The sequence below is a fragment of the Leptosomus discolor genome, chromosome 16 (assembly GCF_034619465.1).
Source record: "Leptosomus discolor isolate bLepDis1 chromosome 16, bLepDis1.hap2, whole genome shotgun sequence".
NCBI lineage: Eukaryota > Metazoa > Chordata > Aves > Leptosomiformes > Leptosomidae > Leptosomus > Leptosomus discolor.
The window spans coordinates 5,719,839-5,738,038 of NC_141406.1; the positions used below are offsets into that span (position 1 = coordinate 5,719,839).

At 39.5% G+C, this 18,200-nt stretch overlaps 1 protein-coding gene across 1 annotated transcript; it reads left to right on the forward strand.

The window, feature by feature from the left end:
• On the forward strand, positions 1-17,269 carry CRKL (CRK like proto-oncogene, adaptor protein). Its single transcript, XM_009960497.2, has 3 exons — positions 1-314; positions 3,888-4,350; positions 13,313-17,269. The coding sequence occupies exons 1-3, from the start codon at positions 1-3 to the stop codon at positions 13,445-13,447; spliced, it is 912 nt and encodes a 303-aa protein (XP_009958799.1). The 3' UTR covers positions 13,448-17,269.
• Positions 17,270-18,200: the final 931 nt, after the last annotated feature.

Genomic DNA, 18,200 nt, shown 5'->3' on the forward strand with positions numbered 1-18,200 from the left:
ATGTCCTCCGCCGCTCGTTTCGATTCGTCGGACCGCTCCAGCTGGTACGTGGGCCCGGTGTCTCGGGCAGAGGCGCAGACGCGGTTGCAAGGGCAGCGGCACGGCATGTTCCTGGTGCGGGACTCGTCCACCTGCCCGGGGGACTACGTGCTCTCGGTGTCCGAGAACTCCCGGGTTTCCCACTACATCATTAACTCCTTGCCCAACCGCCGCTTTAAGATCGGCGACCAGGAGTTTGAGCACCTGCCCGCCCTGCTGGAGTTCTACAAGATCCACTACCTGGACACCACCACCCTCATCGAGCCTGCGCCCAGGTGAGTGCCACCCTCCCGTCGCCCCACCCACTGCCATCTTTGCTCGAGGTGGCGCAAGGAGGGGGGGTGTCTTAGTCCAGCCTAGTAGCTCCAGGATCTTAGCATTGGATGTAGGGCCATGGTACATATACTAAGGAATCGTTTGTTTATGGCCCTCGTTTGAAGCTGTTTCTAACAGTGGGCCTTCTTAGCACTCTGAATCTCAGTGACCATTACAGGTTGCTCTTTCAGTCAAATCATCCATATAATGCACAGGGCCTGTCCTTACAGTGCATGTAGGCATATGTAAAGGTACTGTGTATGTCTCTACCACTGGCTGTAATTGCCTTGCAAGAGGGTGTGGTCGTGCTTTGTGTCAACCTATTCTGGTATTGTCCTTCTGTTCCTAGGATGGTTGAGAAGCGAGTTCACAAGTCTTCTCAGTGACTGGAGTACAGCCTCTGAGCTTAAGTTGCCGTCTGCCCCTGCATCCACACCAGATTACAATAGAACAGGCCTTTATGTGATTAGAATGCTTCACACTGTTAAGTCAGCTTTAATGCATTCTAGAACAGCATTTCCCAGACTGCTAGAGTGGCATTTCCACCCCCCAAAAAAATGTAAAACATTTATTTCTCACAGTTGGTTATGGCACTGTTCATCTATATCTGCATACTGCATGCACTGCACTGAAAAATACCATCCTAGGAGGATGGGAAAATGTGACTTGGCTATGAGCTCATTCTTTGTCCAGTTCCCAACATAGGACTTACCTGCAACTTGCATCAGTAAACTGCTTATCAACTCTCGAACATACTCCTTTTTTAATTAATGAAGCCTTTCCCAGTATCTTACTTCAAAGCTTTTGGGCTTCCTGATTAGAATGAAGTGAAATAAAAGCTAGAAAAGTAGCGACATGTTAAAAAAAGAAATTCAAATTGGTTTGCTTCTAAATTCTGCTGTATGTTGCAGATTAGCAAGTTCTTACGGGGAAGAATAACTTCTAAGCTTATAGTTGCAATTTAACCTTGGCATAGGCCAGTTCTTAATGACAATCAGTACCTTGTCAAAGGTTGACAATAGCTTGTCAAGTTGAAAAACTCAAGTGGTCAAACCAAGTTTTTCTGTAAAGCTGTCAGGTGATGGGAGGGATCTGACAGAAAACACTAGCTTCAAGAACTCTTAAAGTTGCTGAGAAGCCTTCTGGGTAGCAATTGTGCTGTGGCTAGAGAGATGGATAGGTAAAAAAAAAAAAAAAAACTTTCACCATTGCAGGAATGCTTAAATGGAGCTGCCCAGTGTTATGTACCTGCTTACACTTGCGGACAGTTGGGAGGAAAAAAACCTCTACACTGAAGCAAGCTTTATGTTTATCTCTATTGTCCTTAACCTTGCTACTGTTGTGCCTTCTGGATGTAAAAACTTGTTCTTAATCATTTATGGCAATGACTGACTTGGCTCTCTTAAAACACTTGAAAACTTAGCTGATTCAACTTGCTCACTTGGTATTTGTTAGGAGTCTCATGTGAAATGTTTATGAACATTTAAGTGCCACCTTATTTTCAAAGTTTTGATTGCATGTTCTCTCAGCATACAGCCACAGATGGGACGTAGCCTACTGTGAACTGACAAGCTTTTTTATAAAGCAACAAATTGGATCAACCAGGTGGTTTTCCTTAGCATGATTTTTGTTGTAAACTCTTTTAGAAAAATCAATTACATGGTTGATAGTTTGAAATTCTGTTTGAAGGAGGCTTCCTGCTTGCAAGAGGGATGATGAGAGGTAGCATTTCCGGATTTTTTTTTTTTTTTTAATTTATTTTTAGTTAATGGACTAGTTTTACAATAGGGGTGGACAGGTATGGGCTTCAGAACTGTTATTGCTAGTTCTTATTTCTCTGGCATTTTCCGGGGAACATCACACTCAGGTGCTTGTGCTTTTGATGGCTGTTGATTCTTTTAATTTCAGAAAGTACAGTATGAAGAGGTGGTTTTTGTGGTAGGATTAAGTAGTTTGTTGTATATAGCCATACAACATTAGCTCTCAGAGATGACATTTTAAACTTGTAAAACACTTGAAAACTGACTGGTTTAAGCTTTCTATTTGTTTTGTGTCGATAGTGAGCTCTGACCATCATCACAGATGTTCCTGAGCTCTTATGCAGAGTGGCTGCTCTCTAAAGGGCTCCATCTCTCCTGGGCTTTAGCTGCAGCAGGCTGTCTTGAAGAAGCACATATCTTTCTGTCTAGGGCTTCTGGCATATCTTGCAAAAAATCAGAGGGATTTGACTTCCATCTTCTTTTGCAAATAGCAAAAGAGAATTGAAGTAGGCTAATGACATGCATTCTTGCTGTCGTAGCTTGGATAATAAGTATCTGCTATGACCTATATACGTTAAGATTTCTGACAACTGCTTTGAATAAAACGTATAAAATTTATGTTGAAAATAGATTGCAGTAAAAATAGTCTCATTTGATGAACAATCGTATATTAGCAAAGACGCTGAAGTGACTATTGGACAGATGATGGGCATAGTAATAAACAATGATGTGAATAAAGTAAAGGTAATACTACACTTAAGGCAAAGGAATGTTTCTAGATTGTTAGCCCTTTAATTTCTTACTCCATTCTTACCAGTGGATGCAAGTATTTCATATTGTCTTTTATAAGATATCACTTTCAGGTTATTAGGTATTTAAATATGCAGTAAAGATAAGTACTTTGAAACTAGTAATTTTTCTGTTGTATTGTAACAACCCTTGGAGAGTTGAAGTTGTAAAAATATGATTAGGAAGATTAATTCCATGTTACTTTCCAGAAAAGAGGGGGAAAGTGTTGTCTCTTAAAAACATAGGATCTGCCTATCTCTTTTCTTAAAGAAAGTTTTCAGTGTCAATGCGACTGTCTGTCTCCAAAATTCTGCATATAAGTAGTAGGATTTGTTTAGAAAGATGCTGCACTGCCAATCAGAAAGACAACATTACATTTCTAGCTTTGAGTTAGGGAAAAAACAAAACAAAACAAAACCAAACCTATAAGTGATTATTATCATACCCTCCTGTTACTTTTGTTTCCTTTTTCCACTACGCTTCCTCAAGCCTAGCATTTAGAGTTACTGAATTTTTTAGAAGCAGATGCCTAAGTTAAAAATGTGGATGTGATGAACTGAAGAGGATTATTTAGCTCTCCAAGAGCCCCTTCACCCCAAGTCACCCAAATAATTTTCTTCTGGTTTTATGTATTGTGACTCTTGTAACTTAAGCTATAGAATGAGTTTTATTCTACCCCAAGATCCTCACAACAATCCAGAACAGGTGGATGAAGAATTTGCATTATGTCTCCTAATTTTCTGCATCCATGATAGATTTTTATTTGGTTTCTGGGGAAGCTAATTTGGGTATTTAAGTAATTACTTGAGAGCATTAGTTACTCATTAAATGCCTTACAGTGCTACCAAGCCAATACTTTTGTGACAAAGCTGAATAAATAATTACCTTCTAATCGGTGTTCTTACTGTAAAACTGGTACATGGCTTTGTTGCTGGAAACAAAAACCAATAGCTATTGCTTATACCAAATCTTTTTTAAACTTAGGTATCCAAGTCCACCAATGGGATCTGGATCTGCCCCTGCTATGTCCACTGCAGAAGAAAATGTGGAGTATGTTCGGACTCTCTATGACTTCCCTGGCAATGATGCTGAGGATCTTCCATTTAAAAAGGGCGAGATACTGGTAATTGTAGAGAAGCCAGAAGAACAGTGGTGGAGCGCCAGAAACAAGGATGGTCGGATTGGGATGATTCCTGTTCCTTATGTAGAAAAGCTAGTCAGATCTTCTCATGGGAAGCATGGAAACAGGAATTCCAACAGTTACGGTATTCCAGAACCTGCCCATGCTTATGCTCAGCCTCAAACCGCAAGTCCCCTTCCCTCAGTATCCAGTACACCTGGAGCAGTGATCAATCCTCTGCCATCAACACAGAATGGACCAGTCTATGCCAAAGCTATCCAAAAGAGAGTACCCTGTGCTTATGACAAGACTGCGCTGGCATTGGAGGTAAGTTTTTCCTCTCGAGTCTTAGGGTTTTCAATTGTTTTGTAAAATAAGACTAAAAATTGTTTGGTGGCAAAGTTGGTGTGGATGATTTCATATGGAGTCTGGTTATCTATATCAAGGGACTGAGAAGAAGTTCGGTTACATTCTGAAGAAAGATCTACAAAAATTGCTTCATCTATACCACTTCCTTTGAGAAAAGTGACCAAGTTACTTCAGGACCTGTATTTACCCTCCCTTCTTGCCTGTTCAACAGTGCAAATATGTTACAAGGGTAGTGGAGTGTGTACGTCCTGCTGTGGAAGTGAGTGCTAGTGAGAGGATGACTTTGCTTCTTCATCTAGTCTTGGGGAAGGAAAGAGATGTTTCATTAATCATTGCAGTATTCCAGGTTGAGACCTGGCAGTAGCATCCTTCAGAGAAAGGTAAGGGTTGCTGATAAACATAGTGTTCCTGATTCTCAACTGTGGTATGAGATGCACTTGAGTATCTGGTGCTGGGAGCTGGAATCTGGGCAGACAGATGTCAGAAGTAGTTTAGTCCCATTTACTTCGGTTTTCAAAAGCAGATTTTGAGAAACCTTAAGACCTTGGGAGGTGCAGGGGTTAGATGAAAGGTTGTAGTGTAGCCTCTAAACTTATGTGGAGCCTTTAATAAGTTCCTATGCTTGCCAAAGCATTTTTTATTTTATTTCTATTAGGGATGTCTTTAGGACTTTAAAGCTTCATTCTTTAAATGGTAAAGAATTCATGTTACAGTTCTAGTTTAACTGGCATAAATGAGGGATTGGGAGAAGTTTTTAAAGCTATATCCAGAACATTGAGACTGTAACAGTTAGATTATACTGAAGGCTAGTTAACCCATAGCTCAAAAATGTCTCACCTGGAAAAAGTGCTAGTCTTAAAGATGGAATCTCAGTGTGCTACAATACTTCAAGGAGCAAATGCAAGGAAACAAGCAAAGGAAGCAACAGCATTTTAGCAAGTAAAATAATAGTGGTTTTAAAAATATTTTTGAACTTTTCCTGTTGCTTTTGCTTCATTACTTTGCAAGTTAAAGCTGTTACCTATAGCTGATACTTTTGACTGAAATTTGAAGGGTTGTATTTGTGAATTCCAGTTATTCATAATGGTTGCCCTGAGTGTTTTTCCTCTTGTATTTGTAAAACCTCTACAGGTGATTATAGGGTTAAAAGTTAAATATGTATCACTGGATTTTCCTTGAGTCTTATGAAGTCTAGTAGCTTGTTATTTGTGAACAGTGTGTGAAAATAATCATAGAGCAAAGTGTGAATTCACTGCCAGCTGCACCATACAGAAGATTCCTGCCAAAACTACTCATGCTTCTGAAAACAAAGCAATGCAGGTGATCGTTATGTTGTCAGTGTGTCATGGAATTACTTCAGGGAACTAACTTTGCTGCACTGTAGCAGAACCGCTGGGAAGGATGGCCCTCACAAATAGGTTTTCCTGACTTGCTCTTTAGTGGCCTAGTTAATCCTGTCATTTTAGCTACTCTTGTATACCAGTAGGATTAGTTCTCTGACCAACATGTAGGTTTGACTTATTCTGAACCTTCAAATTGCTGAAGTTTGTTTGAGGTATTCTTCTCTTCCACTGAATTCTGATCACTTACTGCCTCATGTCTTTGGGTCTCCCACCACTGGCATATTTTGTCATCCTGTGTCTTGTTTGCAAGTGCACCTTAGCCACACTGTGGCTTCTCAAGAGGCTTCAGAAGCAGAATTCTGGGAACTGATCTACGTTTTCATTAAATTCAGTGATTGTAGCTTCTCCGTATCTATCCATGCATAGGGAACTTTAGCAACCTCATTGTAGCGATATTTTTTTGTCACATGTACTATTAAAGAAAAAAATCCAATCTCTTTTCATGATCTTCCTTCAGCTTGCCTAACACCTGCTGGGTCCTGAGGATGTATTTAATCCCAATCTTGTCACTAAATAATCTGGACCATTTGGAGCTTCTATTTTGTAAGAGCACTGAAAGCTAGTGGTAGAGAAAGAACAGGTTATGGTAATGTTTGGGGAAAGGAAGTTAATGGTGTTCTTTAAGAATGATAGTATTCGACAGTACTCCACCTTAGTATAGGTGTACTCTAAATTGTAGTTCAGCTTGTACAAGTAGAACACCTTGTTAGTATAGTTACACAGTGCCTGATTGTGTAATCTCATTTAAACTGATAAAACAATATGAGAGCAAAATATCTGTTTGCTGGCTCTAGCTTTGTGTGGTCAGCACACAGACAGTACTTAAAAAGGAAGAGAATACCATCTGGAGTAAATAAAGCTATTGCGTAGTAATCTGCTCGACTTCCTTTTAAGTGGAGGGATGTCATTCTTCTGGGTTCAGCTTGAAAATGGGACAAACTCTCCGCTTGCAAGTCTAGTTTTTCTATTGTACACTATTGTTTATGTAAGTGTACATAAATCAGAAGTTTTCTTCAAGAAAAGATAGCAATTCATAGCCTGTTACAGAGAAGTTTGTTCTGTAAGGAAGGTTTTTTTGTTGTTGTTGTGTTTTTTTTTTTAATTTATCACATGAAAAATGTAACTTGTAAAAAATTAATATTCTGCTGAAAATCTGAAGCAAGATCTGTTTGGTTGGATAATGATGGAGTGTTTAACTTTTAAGTAGTATTTAAAGTGTGACAGTTTAAGGGCAACTACAGTGTTGTTCCTGGAAGGATACTAGTTAATCTGACATTTATTACAATTTGGACCTTGTTGGGCTGAAATTGTGTAGCATTCATATTGATATTATTGAAGTGACTAATGTCTAAAGGTTGACTTGGTCTTACTGCATTATGTACTCTACTTTTAGTCTAAAAAATAAAAAAAGTAATCTGTTTATAGGCTAAAATAAAAGTTTTAAGTATAGCTACTATCTCAAAGTGTACAGTTGGTGTATGTGTAACTTTGGGTATCTCGCTGTACTAGCAGACAGTCAGTAAAGCCTATGATAAATTGTACCTGTTTCTAAGATTTACATATACTGTGGTCAGTTGAGTTAGTTACCTTGCCAGTTCAGTCATTTAATTAAACATTAAATCTTAAGTTCTCACTACAACTAACTAACTTTACTACTCAAGTGCGTAGTATTTTCATGGATACTGCACTAAAAAAACCACCACAAACACCACAAAAACACCCAACCAGCAACCCAGATCTGTTTCTTTACTTGCGTGCTTTTAGCTAAGAAGCAGTTTCCTTCCTTTCTGGTGTTCTAGAGGAAGCAATATGAAGGACAGGGATACAGTGTCCTGTATTTATTGGGACTAGAACTCTACATGACAGGGTCATGCACTGCTGTGCTTCAATGCTGCTTTTCTTTGGGAAAACTAGGAGGGCAGTCCTGTGTTCAAAGGTTATACAGGACAGCACTTTAAGAAGGTGGTGAATTTTGTAACAGCAGAGATTCTTTGACACTGTTACTATGACACAGGGCAGCGAAGTCTACTTTAAAGTTTCCCAGCATTTAATAACCTGCAGTTCTACAGCCAGCCTGTTAACAATAATATGCTAATGAAACCTTGTTTTAAATTGGCCTGCTCTAACCAGCACATGAGGTGTATGCAGTGCCCAGTAGATTAAGACCTGGTATGTTTTAGCTTAAAGGAGCTTATCTCTTAGTAGTTGGGTTCCTCCTGTTTGGATCCAAGTAGTCGATCGATCACTGACTTTACACAACAAAGTTCTTTTATGTCCAGCATAGTCAGTAGATAAACTAATGGTGGATAATTCCCTTAAAAATTAGTGAACCGTTTGAAGGTTGATTCAGGGCGTGAACAACAAATTCCAAATTCGCTTATAAAATGGAATGAAATGGCACAAGGAACAAAAATGGGAGACCAGCAGCAGCCACTAGATTTATGTCTGCCATGTGTTTAAAAAATGGTTCTTAAATATATTGCAAACAAAGTAATAAGTGTCATAGCATAGACATTTTTGAAGGCAGCAGGAGTCCTAGAGTTCATCTCCAGACTTAATGTGGCAGCGTAATGGAATGGAAGGTTGATGTTTTGTTGTTGGATTTTTTTTAAACAAGAGCTTCACTATTTTTATAGCAAAGTTTTAATACTAATGATGGCTTTTTCTAGACCTGTGCCAGCATTACAGTACTAAGTAGTTTATCTGTTCATGTTTGCTAGTACAGAGTTAACCTGTCACTGAAATGTTTAGGCAAAATAAATATCCATTCACCATAATTATATAACTGACTTACAGTATTTCTCTTGAGCTTGTTACAATTAGGTTACAGTTAACTTTTTTCCTTTTCAAAGGAAAGTTGAAATAAGTAGGCCAAAATGTGCTAGTAGTAGAACTTTCTTAATTAGGAAATTAGGCTATTCTTTCACTAGACAACAAGCATTGTGCTTTGCTTAAGCCAAGGAAACTTAGCATTGCTGTGTTAAACATTAAAACGCATCTAATCCACAAGCTCTAGATTTTAAGTGAAGTGTTGAGCCCATATTGGTGTAGTGTGAAGTGTTGATTGGCGAGCTTTAGTTCTGATAACTATTGAATTGAAAGTGACACTGGCAGCAGGATTCCTGTGTCTGTGCTGACATGCACCAACTTTTCAGTATGCTACCTTTGAAAACAGAACTGACAATTACTTCAGAGATTGTGGGCAACCTTAATCTTTGTAACTTTTCCAGTCAGAGTTATTGATGGTTTCCATCATCATAGTGCTGAGTGCCTCACAATTTAATACACATTCACCTCAGAACCCTTTGCAGTTTGTTTTCAGATGAAACTGAAAGCGACGTGGATACACTGGAGAGGATCCTGTGCTACAGTGAGACTCACTGTGGCTCGAGAATGATGATCTATGGGAGGTTTGAGCTCTCCAAATTCTATACGAGCATGACAGCTGGCTGAATCAGATGGAGACAGGCTACCATCATTTAATGAAAAGCATCACTTTATCTGGTGCTGGAGCCCCAACTCTGGCAATCGTCCTAGCTATGCCTGAACTGCAAACTTCTGTTGTTCTACTCTGTTCCTAGATGAGGCTGGATTAATTGCATCTAGGACTCCAACATTCTGTGCTGCCCTTTGACCTGCATTTATGTCTGAAGAATGGTTGAAGGTCTTTCTTCTGAACTACTTGATTCTGTGGTTTGGGCACCAGCTATTCTTCTGGCACACAGCATCAGAAGTGAAGGACAATTAAGGTGTGCTTTCAGCCTGTTGGTTTTTTGAATCTTCCAGTACATAAAGCACCAGCTACTTCAGAGTCACTTTGTCCTGTTCACAGTGGGACTGAACTCTGACCCTTGTGTAGCTCAGCTTTATACCTTTTGGGGACAGTGAGATTTTAAGTAATTTCTTAGTGTTGAGCCTTGTTTAGTCTTCTCCAGAACAGGCAGCTGGTCCGAACAACTTCAGTTTTGGTACGATCGCTAGTGTTACCAGAGCAGGTGAGTTGTGACACTACTTAGGATAGTGACTGAGATTCAGTACCCTTTACATTCCAGAGTGGTATGTTTTCTGTAGCTATTGACCCAGTGGGCTCAAATGATGATTTAGAGTTTTAATGCATTTTTATCTCCTTAAACTTAGATTACAGAACTCTATCAGCCATAGAACTGTTAACATATAACTTGGAATATCCGTAAAACACATTGAATTGGTTGACTGTGTGACTAAAATGGCATGCAGGAAACCTTTTGCAGTGTATGAATCAGCTTCAAATGGAAGACAGGTATGGAAGAGTCTAGAGTGAATGAAGTAACCTTTGTGACTGGCATGTTCCACAGCTTGTGTTTCCCCAGGGCTTTGAATTCATGCTGTAACAGGGACAAAATGAAAGGATGCTATCTGAAATACGTTTTGATTTTTATCATTTGGGTGGAACCAAATGGCTGCATTTCAGAAGCATTACTCATTTCAGCAGTTGATACTTCCATCCGGCAATGCTGGCATGCTTTACAAGTGAATTACCTTATCGGAGAGATGCTGAGACTAAGGAAGTATTATCCTAATTTATAGATAAGGGCCGTGAGCTGTCCAGAGCCATACAGGAAGTTTGTGGCAGAGATGAGAATAGAACCAGGTCTCCTGACTCTGTCCTGTGCCTAATCATAAGACAATCCTTCTGACTGGCTTAGAACGTTCTCTGAAAAAAATAGTGTGCTAAATAATTTTAGTGGGAGATTACACCTCAGCTGACCATATTATAGATGCTTTAAAAAGCATTTACAAATACTGCTTCTAGTTAGTACTTTGGGGCAAAATTACACAGAGGGACTACTTGACCAGATTCTTCTAGACATTATCAAAACAGAGGTCTTTAACATAAGATCCATGAATTATTCTATCATGACATCAAGGTTCCTTCTTCAAAATCCTTGTGTCAACATGCTGTTTCATTTAATCTTAATTTGTAGCAACTTTGCCCACCTAGCAAGCTAAAGAACAGTTTGCATTGTTAATCTACATGACAGTGTGTTGTGATGCAATAGAGTTAATTTTAAATATTTTTTTCCACTCAGCTGAAGCAAGACTTCCAAATCTATTCATGTTGTAGAAATAATTCAGAGTCAAATTGAAGTATATCTTTTTCTAGAGCTTCAAAATGAATAAGAGGTTGATCTCTACAGAATTAAGTTGTCACTCCCAGAAAATGCAGGTCCATGCTTTTGCTCAGTGTGCTACAGACTTTTTTTTTCTTTCTTCCATGAATACAATTGAAGTGTTTTAGAGTGGATTGGTTTTATGGTGTGCTGCAAATGCAGTTTCTTACTAGGTTTTAGCTGTTATGATGTTGGCTGCATCTTCCTGCATTTAGGTCTAAAACTTGGAACTTGGATCTGTCTTCAAGGGTTATTTAAATCTAGCAATGTAACACTGAGTATTTATAGATGTTATCAGCCTTTTCCTAAAGAGACATTTGTTAGGTTCCTGTTTAGGTCATCTTGTTACTATTTAAAGCTTTCTGTAGCCTTTCTACACAGCGAAAAGTCTGACAAATTGTGCTTTTTAGCAAATACACAATTAAAGCATGTGGCAGTAGTCCATTAAGAGAGGAGAACCAGTCAAATAAATGCTATATGTATGTGCTAGCTGTCATAGGCAGTGTATAGCTACTTAATTATTAAGTATATGCTGTCTTTGTGTTTGAGTTCAGGAGGAGCACAAGTAAAGCTGTCCATTTAAGAAAGTAACATGGTCTCAGTTCTATCCCAAGAACTTACAGGAGTTCAGAGGGTTTTCTCCTCTCCTAAAAGCACAAGAGTACAATTGTTCCAAATGTGACAGTCTCAAATTTTTTTGGGGGTGGGGGGGTGGCAGATGTGACACAGGCAACCCAAGTAGTGGAGAAAAAGTAGGGGGAGTGGAACAACATGTTTTGCTTAAATGTCTAATTTCATTCTAATGTGCAACATAAAGCTTAAATCTCTAAAGAGTTTCACAGTTTGAGAAATCTTATTTTAAGAGCTACAACACTGAGTGACTGCCAAGGAGTTTATTACAGTATTTTAAACTTTCACTTAAGGGTTCTTGCTTCTGAGTGATCTTAAAAATATACCTATTGGAGTAATGCTAATGGTTTAAACAGGCTTCGGATCATCTAGTGACATGCACGCTATTTTGTAAACTCAGGGGGTTTTCTTTAACAGAAAGTATATAGGTCTTACCTGAAAAGTTTTAAGCTAAGGCCCTTGGCCAAAGGCCTTAAACTATTTGCATCAGTTCTGAATTTTAATACTATTTAGAGAATGCAGACAAATCCTTATACATACTGCATAAGGACTAAAATCTAGTTTTTCCTTAAATAAGAAGGTCAAAGCTAGTTACCTTTGGATTTCACAGAAGTAGTCTGGTAAGCTGAGACTCAGCTACAAAGAACTTGGACCTAGTCTAGGGAAGAAACTTGCCAACTGTTTGCCATTGGTCAGAGGCTGGTTCTGCTTTTTGTGAAATTAGTTATTAGCTGCTAATGTCACTTTTCTAATATTTACTATAGTTACCACATAAGAGTAAATGAAGTAAACAGGAAGGGAGGTGTAAAGTTAGAGAGCTGCTGCAACAGACCACATGTTCAGCTATTCTGAAGCATTTAAGGGAGAAATGACTGTTTAGCTCGTTTTAAATGCTGCTTGTCACATTGGATATTTTGCTTTGTAAATTAACCTAATCCAAATCAAGTGCAAGCATTGAACAAGGATAAGACTATAACTTATCATCGTTTGGGCTGATGTTTGTTGCTTGATCGTAGTTTAGCTTTTTCTCACCTTTCACTGCCAAATAGGAAGAGACACAGTTATGGTAGGAAAGGCCTGACATGTCATCGTTCCTGTTTCAAATGCTTTGGCAGGAAGTAGAGGTGAAAACAACAAATAAAGCTAGAAGCTGTACATCTAATACTTTTTTTAAAAAAAAAGTTTAAGATTGCTTTTGCCTGCTTCAGAAGTGTACTATTATTTTAGAAACTACAGAAGCTTCTTAAACTGTGATAACCAGAAATAGAACTTCAAGTAATGGTTTCTTTGCTGTAGGAATCTCTTTGAAAAACTAAATTTCCTCTGGAGTAAGCCAGCTGATGCTAAAACCAGTATGAGTACTGTGCTCTTTTGAATGGACAATGCATTAGCGATGTGAATTTATATCTAAGCTACACATACTGTTGCATGAAGTTGAAGTTTTCATGTAGGAAAAGGTGGAGTTCAGCAATTTTTCTGAATACATAAGTGTACATTTAGTGAAGAGTCTGAAAAAGAGTGCAGACAACATTATCATGTTTAGCAGCAAAATGCTGGTATGACTGTGAAGTAAAAAGTAACTTCTTTCCAATTGAATTTTATGCCAAGAGGGTGGGGTTTTTTTTCCTTATGATGGACTTGTATTTGTTGTTCCTCTTCATTTGATTTGTATTTGTATCAGAGTGAGATTCCCATGTGCGATAACCTTTTTCTTTTGTTTTGTTTTTAATTATGCAGGTTGGAGATATTGTGAAGGTTACAAGGATGAATATAAACGGTCAGTGGGAAGGAGAAGTCAATGGTCGAAAAGGGCTCTTCCCATTCACACATGTCAAAATATTTGACCCTCAAAACCCAGATGAGAACGAATGATTCCCTCTGCCCGATTTACACTGCTGCTTCATTTTCCTGGCTATCATTAGGATTGTTTGAGGTGGAATGATGACTTAATGGCACATTGCTAGCATTGCCCATTTTCCAGCTTGCTGCAGTTTGATGGTTCTTTTAATGTACATTTGGAATACATGTGACTGAAGTCACTGCCTGACCTTCATACCATAGTTCTGTCATCCAGAATTTAGTTTCACATTTAAAACTATTGGGCCTTAAGCTGGAGAAGACTGAACCAGTATATAGCAGAGAAGTACGGGAAGAAAACCTTTCCTCTTGAGACTTCCATGGACTTTTTCTGGCTTGCTCAGTAGGAAGAGCCCTAATCTTAGATCAAACATGCAACTTGTGCATTACTGTCCAAGAAAAAGCAACAACAAAAATGCAATTTTAGGACTGAAGAAGACTTAGTTTTAAGAGAACCTGTCCTAAGGTAGTACATTTAAAATTATGGTCTCTTTAAAGGACAATAATTGAAGCTTATGTATTCTAAGCAGTTGTATTAGAAGCTGCTCTTTTCTGTTAACTCTTAAGCTTGTTGACCTTCCTGAAACAGTGTGTGTTAAATGCAAATAACCATTGATTGAGCTGCATTGAAGCTGAGGCATTTATTTATAAGGAAACTTTAGGAGGGGTTGATACTTGTAACCTGTTTTTGACATACTTAATGCATTTCTGTTGATTTTTGCAAGGACTAACTGTAGAAAGCGAGCTTTAAAGGGAAACACTTTGGCCTGGTCTACATACAGCTCTTCTGCTGTGTTGAAAGTGTAGTTTTACTAGTATGGGAGTGCTTGTCACCAAGCTGTTACTTGGTAGACAGATTCATCAGACTGCCATGGTGTGGAGAAGTAGGAGAGGAGTGGGACAGAAGAGCTTGGTTAATACTGTTAAAACCCTCTTATTTAAACATACACCTTTTATACCCATTTCTCTGCAGGCCCCGTTCTCTCTCCAAAGTTTCCTAGCTACGCCAGCCCCAGCTTATTGAAAGCTCCTTTTCAAACACAGTACCTTTTTCTCTCGGCTGTCTCCATGTTGCTGTACTTTTCTTCCAGAGCTCCTTTCATCATATTTTTTTTTCCTCCTTCTTTTTCCTTGCTTGCCTCCCAAGTCTTCTGCATGCTGCCATCTTTGTTTTCTTTACCCTTCCAAGTGAGTTGGCTCTGGTTTATATATGCCCCAGATCCCTCCCAGCATCCTCCAGAAAATGGTTAATTGGAGTCAGCTGCCTGGGTTCCCCCATGGGATAAATTAATGCTCAGGCTGGAGGAGGCCACAAAGGTGTCTGTTACCAGTGGAGCTTCTTTCTTTTTCTGTACATAAGCTACACTGCTGTAATTGTACTTCAGTAGGGAGCTGTATGGCTGCAGCCAAGTAAGTACAGTTTGTGCCATGCAGGTCCTTAGCCTGTGTACAGGACATGAAAGCTTAGGTGCAGAGGTATCCTGGGCCACCTTCCTGAAATGTGTTTGTAGGTGAACTGGAATGCTCTCTTAAAAATAATGGAACACTGAATTAACAGAATGCGCGTCTGCAAAGACTGCAACTACACAACCTCCCTTTCCAGCCAGCCTGCTTAAAGAAAAGTGTCTGTTGTTGGAAGCTGACAGGAGAAGAGCAGCCCCCACTTTTCGAGTTTTGAAGGCTGTCAGTTGTAGCGAAATGAGACACTTCAGACGCCCGCAGAATCTCTTACAAATGTCAAATTACATCAAGTTGTTGTCTTAAGTTCCAGCACGTTTTCTTGTTGATTTGTGTCGCTCAATCCCAATAAAAGCATGTTGTTCCTAGCTCACGTGAAAGTGCCGCGAGATCCTTAATTGAGCGGCACTGAAGAAATGCAAACGTGGCATTTGCAACAAGACATTCAAAATGCCGGGTTTAAGGAATTCTCTCCGTTCATCTGTTAGCTATTTGCTGTAGTGTTGATCAAGTGGCTGACTGTCTAGAAGTTCTTGTAGAGCATTTTTAGAACCAAATTAACTGTGAAGTAGAGTAGCATTGACTGAAGTGTTTGGTGCTGTAAGAGTAATTCTTGACAATAGGCATTGACATTCTGTCTTGCAAAGAAAAGCTATGCAGCTCTCTTAACTAAAGGAGGTCATGCTTTTTCTGTGCCCCAACTATACCTGTAAGTTTACTACATAGATTGTACTACTGAAAGTCATCTTTTGAATACAGAAACTGCACTAAACTCAATCTGCTGCAGAGAAATCTTATTTCAGACCTGACCTAGTTACAGGCAGCTCTTCAGAAGACTGATCATAGAATTCTTCCTTTGCGTGGTAAATAAATACTGTGATATTTGAGATCTCAAACACAGCTTTTAACCTGGATTTTTTTTTTCACTGAAATAAACGTCTTGACTCATCCCCTTACTGAACAAGGTATACACATGGAACACAAGCATTGTTTTAGGTTTAATTATGTTCTGATACTGCAGAAAAGCAAAGTATTTTACCTTCAAAACTATGCAAAATATGTGGGTAGTGGCATCTGATGCTGAGACAAGAATTTGTAAATTTCTGTGAACCTGGTTTTAGGCCACAGATGAGCAGCGTTTCTCTGAGTAGCAGCAGTGTGGTTCAGGTATGTTAAATGTGGTTTAAATGTAGCGTACTGACCAGCCTAAGCTGATTGTAATCTTGCTTCAAAATGTGTCTTTGCTATTTTACTATAAGACAAGTATTTTCATATAAAGACTGCACTCGATCAGTTTGTGTTTCTCTTTGAAGGACTCTGGATTCTCAATCGCTTGTTGCTTGCTTACACGTGTGCTGTCTGTTGCTTTCTGAAGCCTCTCAAATTCGAGTGATAACCTATCAGTGTAAACGTTCCTCGGGTGTGTAGGGTACACTTCACATGAGGCATGAGAGCCTGCAAGTGATGGCTTCAGCCCGAGCACCACTGAAGTTGTTCTTGCTTTTGAACTAGGAGCTGGTGCAACGACCTGGTGCCACAACAGTTAACTGTTGCAAAAGGCTTACTGTTCGACTTCCTCCTGTCGTGTACCTGCGTGTATAGACGGTGAAGCCTCTGACCGGTCTGAGAGTTTAAATGAAAACTGTTTTAATCAGTGTCCATCACTGGATAAGCGCTAATTTAATTCATGATTGTTTACAAATTGGGAAAGAATAAACAAAAGGGAATATCCTGTTTGGGTTGGGGCTCTGAAGAGCCTGAGCATTATTTTTGTAAAGGGAAAAACAGCATTCTTTGTGCCATTTCATGTGCCTGTAAAGTAATTTTTTTATATTGTATTAACATCCTGGGAACGAGTGGGCTGCCTTTGTTTTCTAGTCAAGTTTTCAAGCATTTTCCTCAATACCTGCATTTGAAAGTGAGACCTGCCTAAAAGACTGCCTTGTGGGACCAGTGAAGCATTCTTGTATAGCTGTCCTTTTCTGTTTACTTGTGTTCAGTGAACGTGTGTTTTGGGACAAGGATACAATTACTGCAGTGGGAAAGGTGGCCTTGCATTTGAGACAGTCTTCACTGTGTAAACTTTAAACCACAATATGTAATTTAAAGACCATGATCTTCAGGCAATAATATTAAGTGTAAGCTTTTAAAGTTTATTTTGGGGATCATAGCTGGTTTTATTTTTTGTGCTATAAGATTAACAGTATTAAATGAATTATATTCTTAGAATATATGGAGTGTCTTTTCTTAAGATTAGTGCCTTTTTGTTTTCTTACTCCACTTACTTCATAGAACTGGTCCCAACATCAAGCCACTGTTTTGGTTTTTTTTTTCCCAGTGCCCTGTTTGTACAGTCTAAATAAAACTTGCCTCAACTTACAGTATTACTTCTTGTCTTTAGTTTTAAAACCTTGACAATAGTAGCAGGGTATTTAAGTCCTTACTCTGTCAGCCTGGTGCCCTGTTCGGTGGGTGAGTGAGCGTGCCAACAGAAGTTTTCCAGAACCAAAGGAAGAATTAAGCAGGAGAAAATGCTGCTGCCGGGCTGAGCGCTAGTCTCCTCTTCCATCCTCGTGCCTCTTCTCAGACCACACTGCTGCGCTCTGGAGGTTCACCTGGAAAAGATGCATCTCTGGTTATCCAGGTGATCGCTGTCGTCTCCACCCTCGCACCTGGCAGACACTTCCGTGCTCTTCCTGTCGCTGTATTTGATGCTGCTCTTTTGCTGAGGCTTTTTAAAGGTCTCTGTAGCGACCGTGACCTCCTCTTACTGTGATACCCTTGACTGTGCTTGTACGAATGACTGGTCTGTGCATACGGTTTGAATTTAGCTTATTGGTGTTGGAGTAAATAAGGCATAACCTGCGCAGGTGCTGGAGTGGGGAAGGGCTGGCGTTCTAGCCACTGCTGGAAGGTGTCAGCGTGCTACGTCATAAAGATCTGCTTTCGGTCAAAACCAGGAGGTCGTCTTTGGCCTCTTTACAGTCACTCCCGATCAAGAATAGCACTAACTAAGCTTAAGTTGTTTTAGTATTTTGGATGGTTCCGTTAATTCATTAACAATGTGTTGAAACTTGAGATGATCTTAAGTTTTTCTCCTACGTAAGAGGAACGTCAGACACTCGGCTGCTCGAAGGAGAACTCTAAAAGGCCTGTGGTTTCCTCGGACTCTGTGGGCGTGACCATGGCCTCGCGTCTGTCTTCTCTGGAGTACGGCTTTCCATGCGATGTCAATAAACATTCATAGCCAACTCTGCATGGTGTCTCATCATCAAATACTCACACTGGGCAAGTCACATGTCAGAGAAAG

Bases quoted from the DNA above. Each gene is read 5' to 3' on its own strand.
- CRKL (XM_009960497.2), top strand. From the start codon at position 1: ATGTCCTCCGCCGCTCGTTTCGATTCGTCGGACCGCTCCAGCTGGTAC. The intron at 315-3,887 runs GTGAGTGCCACC...TTTTAAACTTAG, and splicing joins CTCATCGAGCCTGCGCCCAG to GTATCCAAGTCCACCAATGG. The intron at 4,351-13,312 runs GTAAGTTTTTCC...TTAATTATGCAG, and splicing joins AGACTGCGCTGGCATTGGAG to GTTGGAGATATTGTGAAGGT.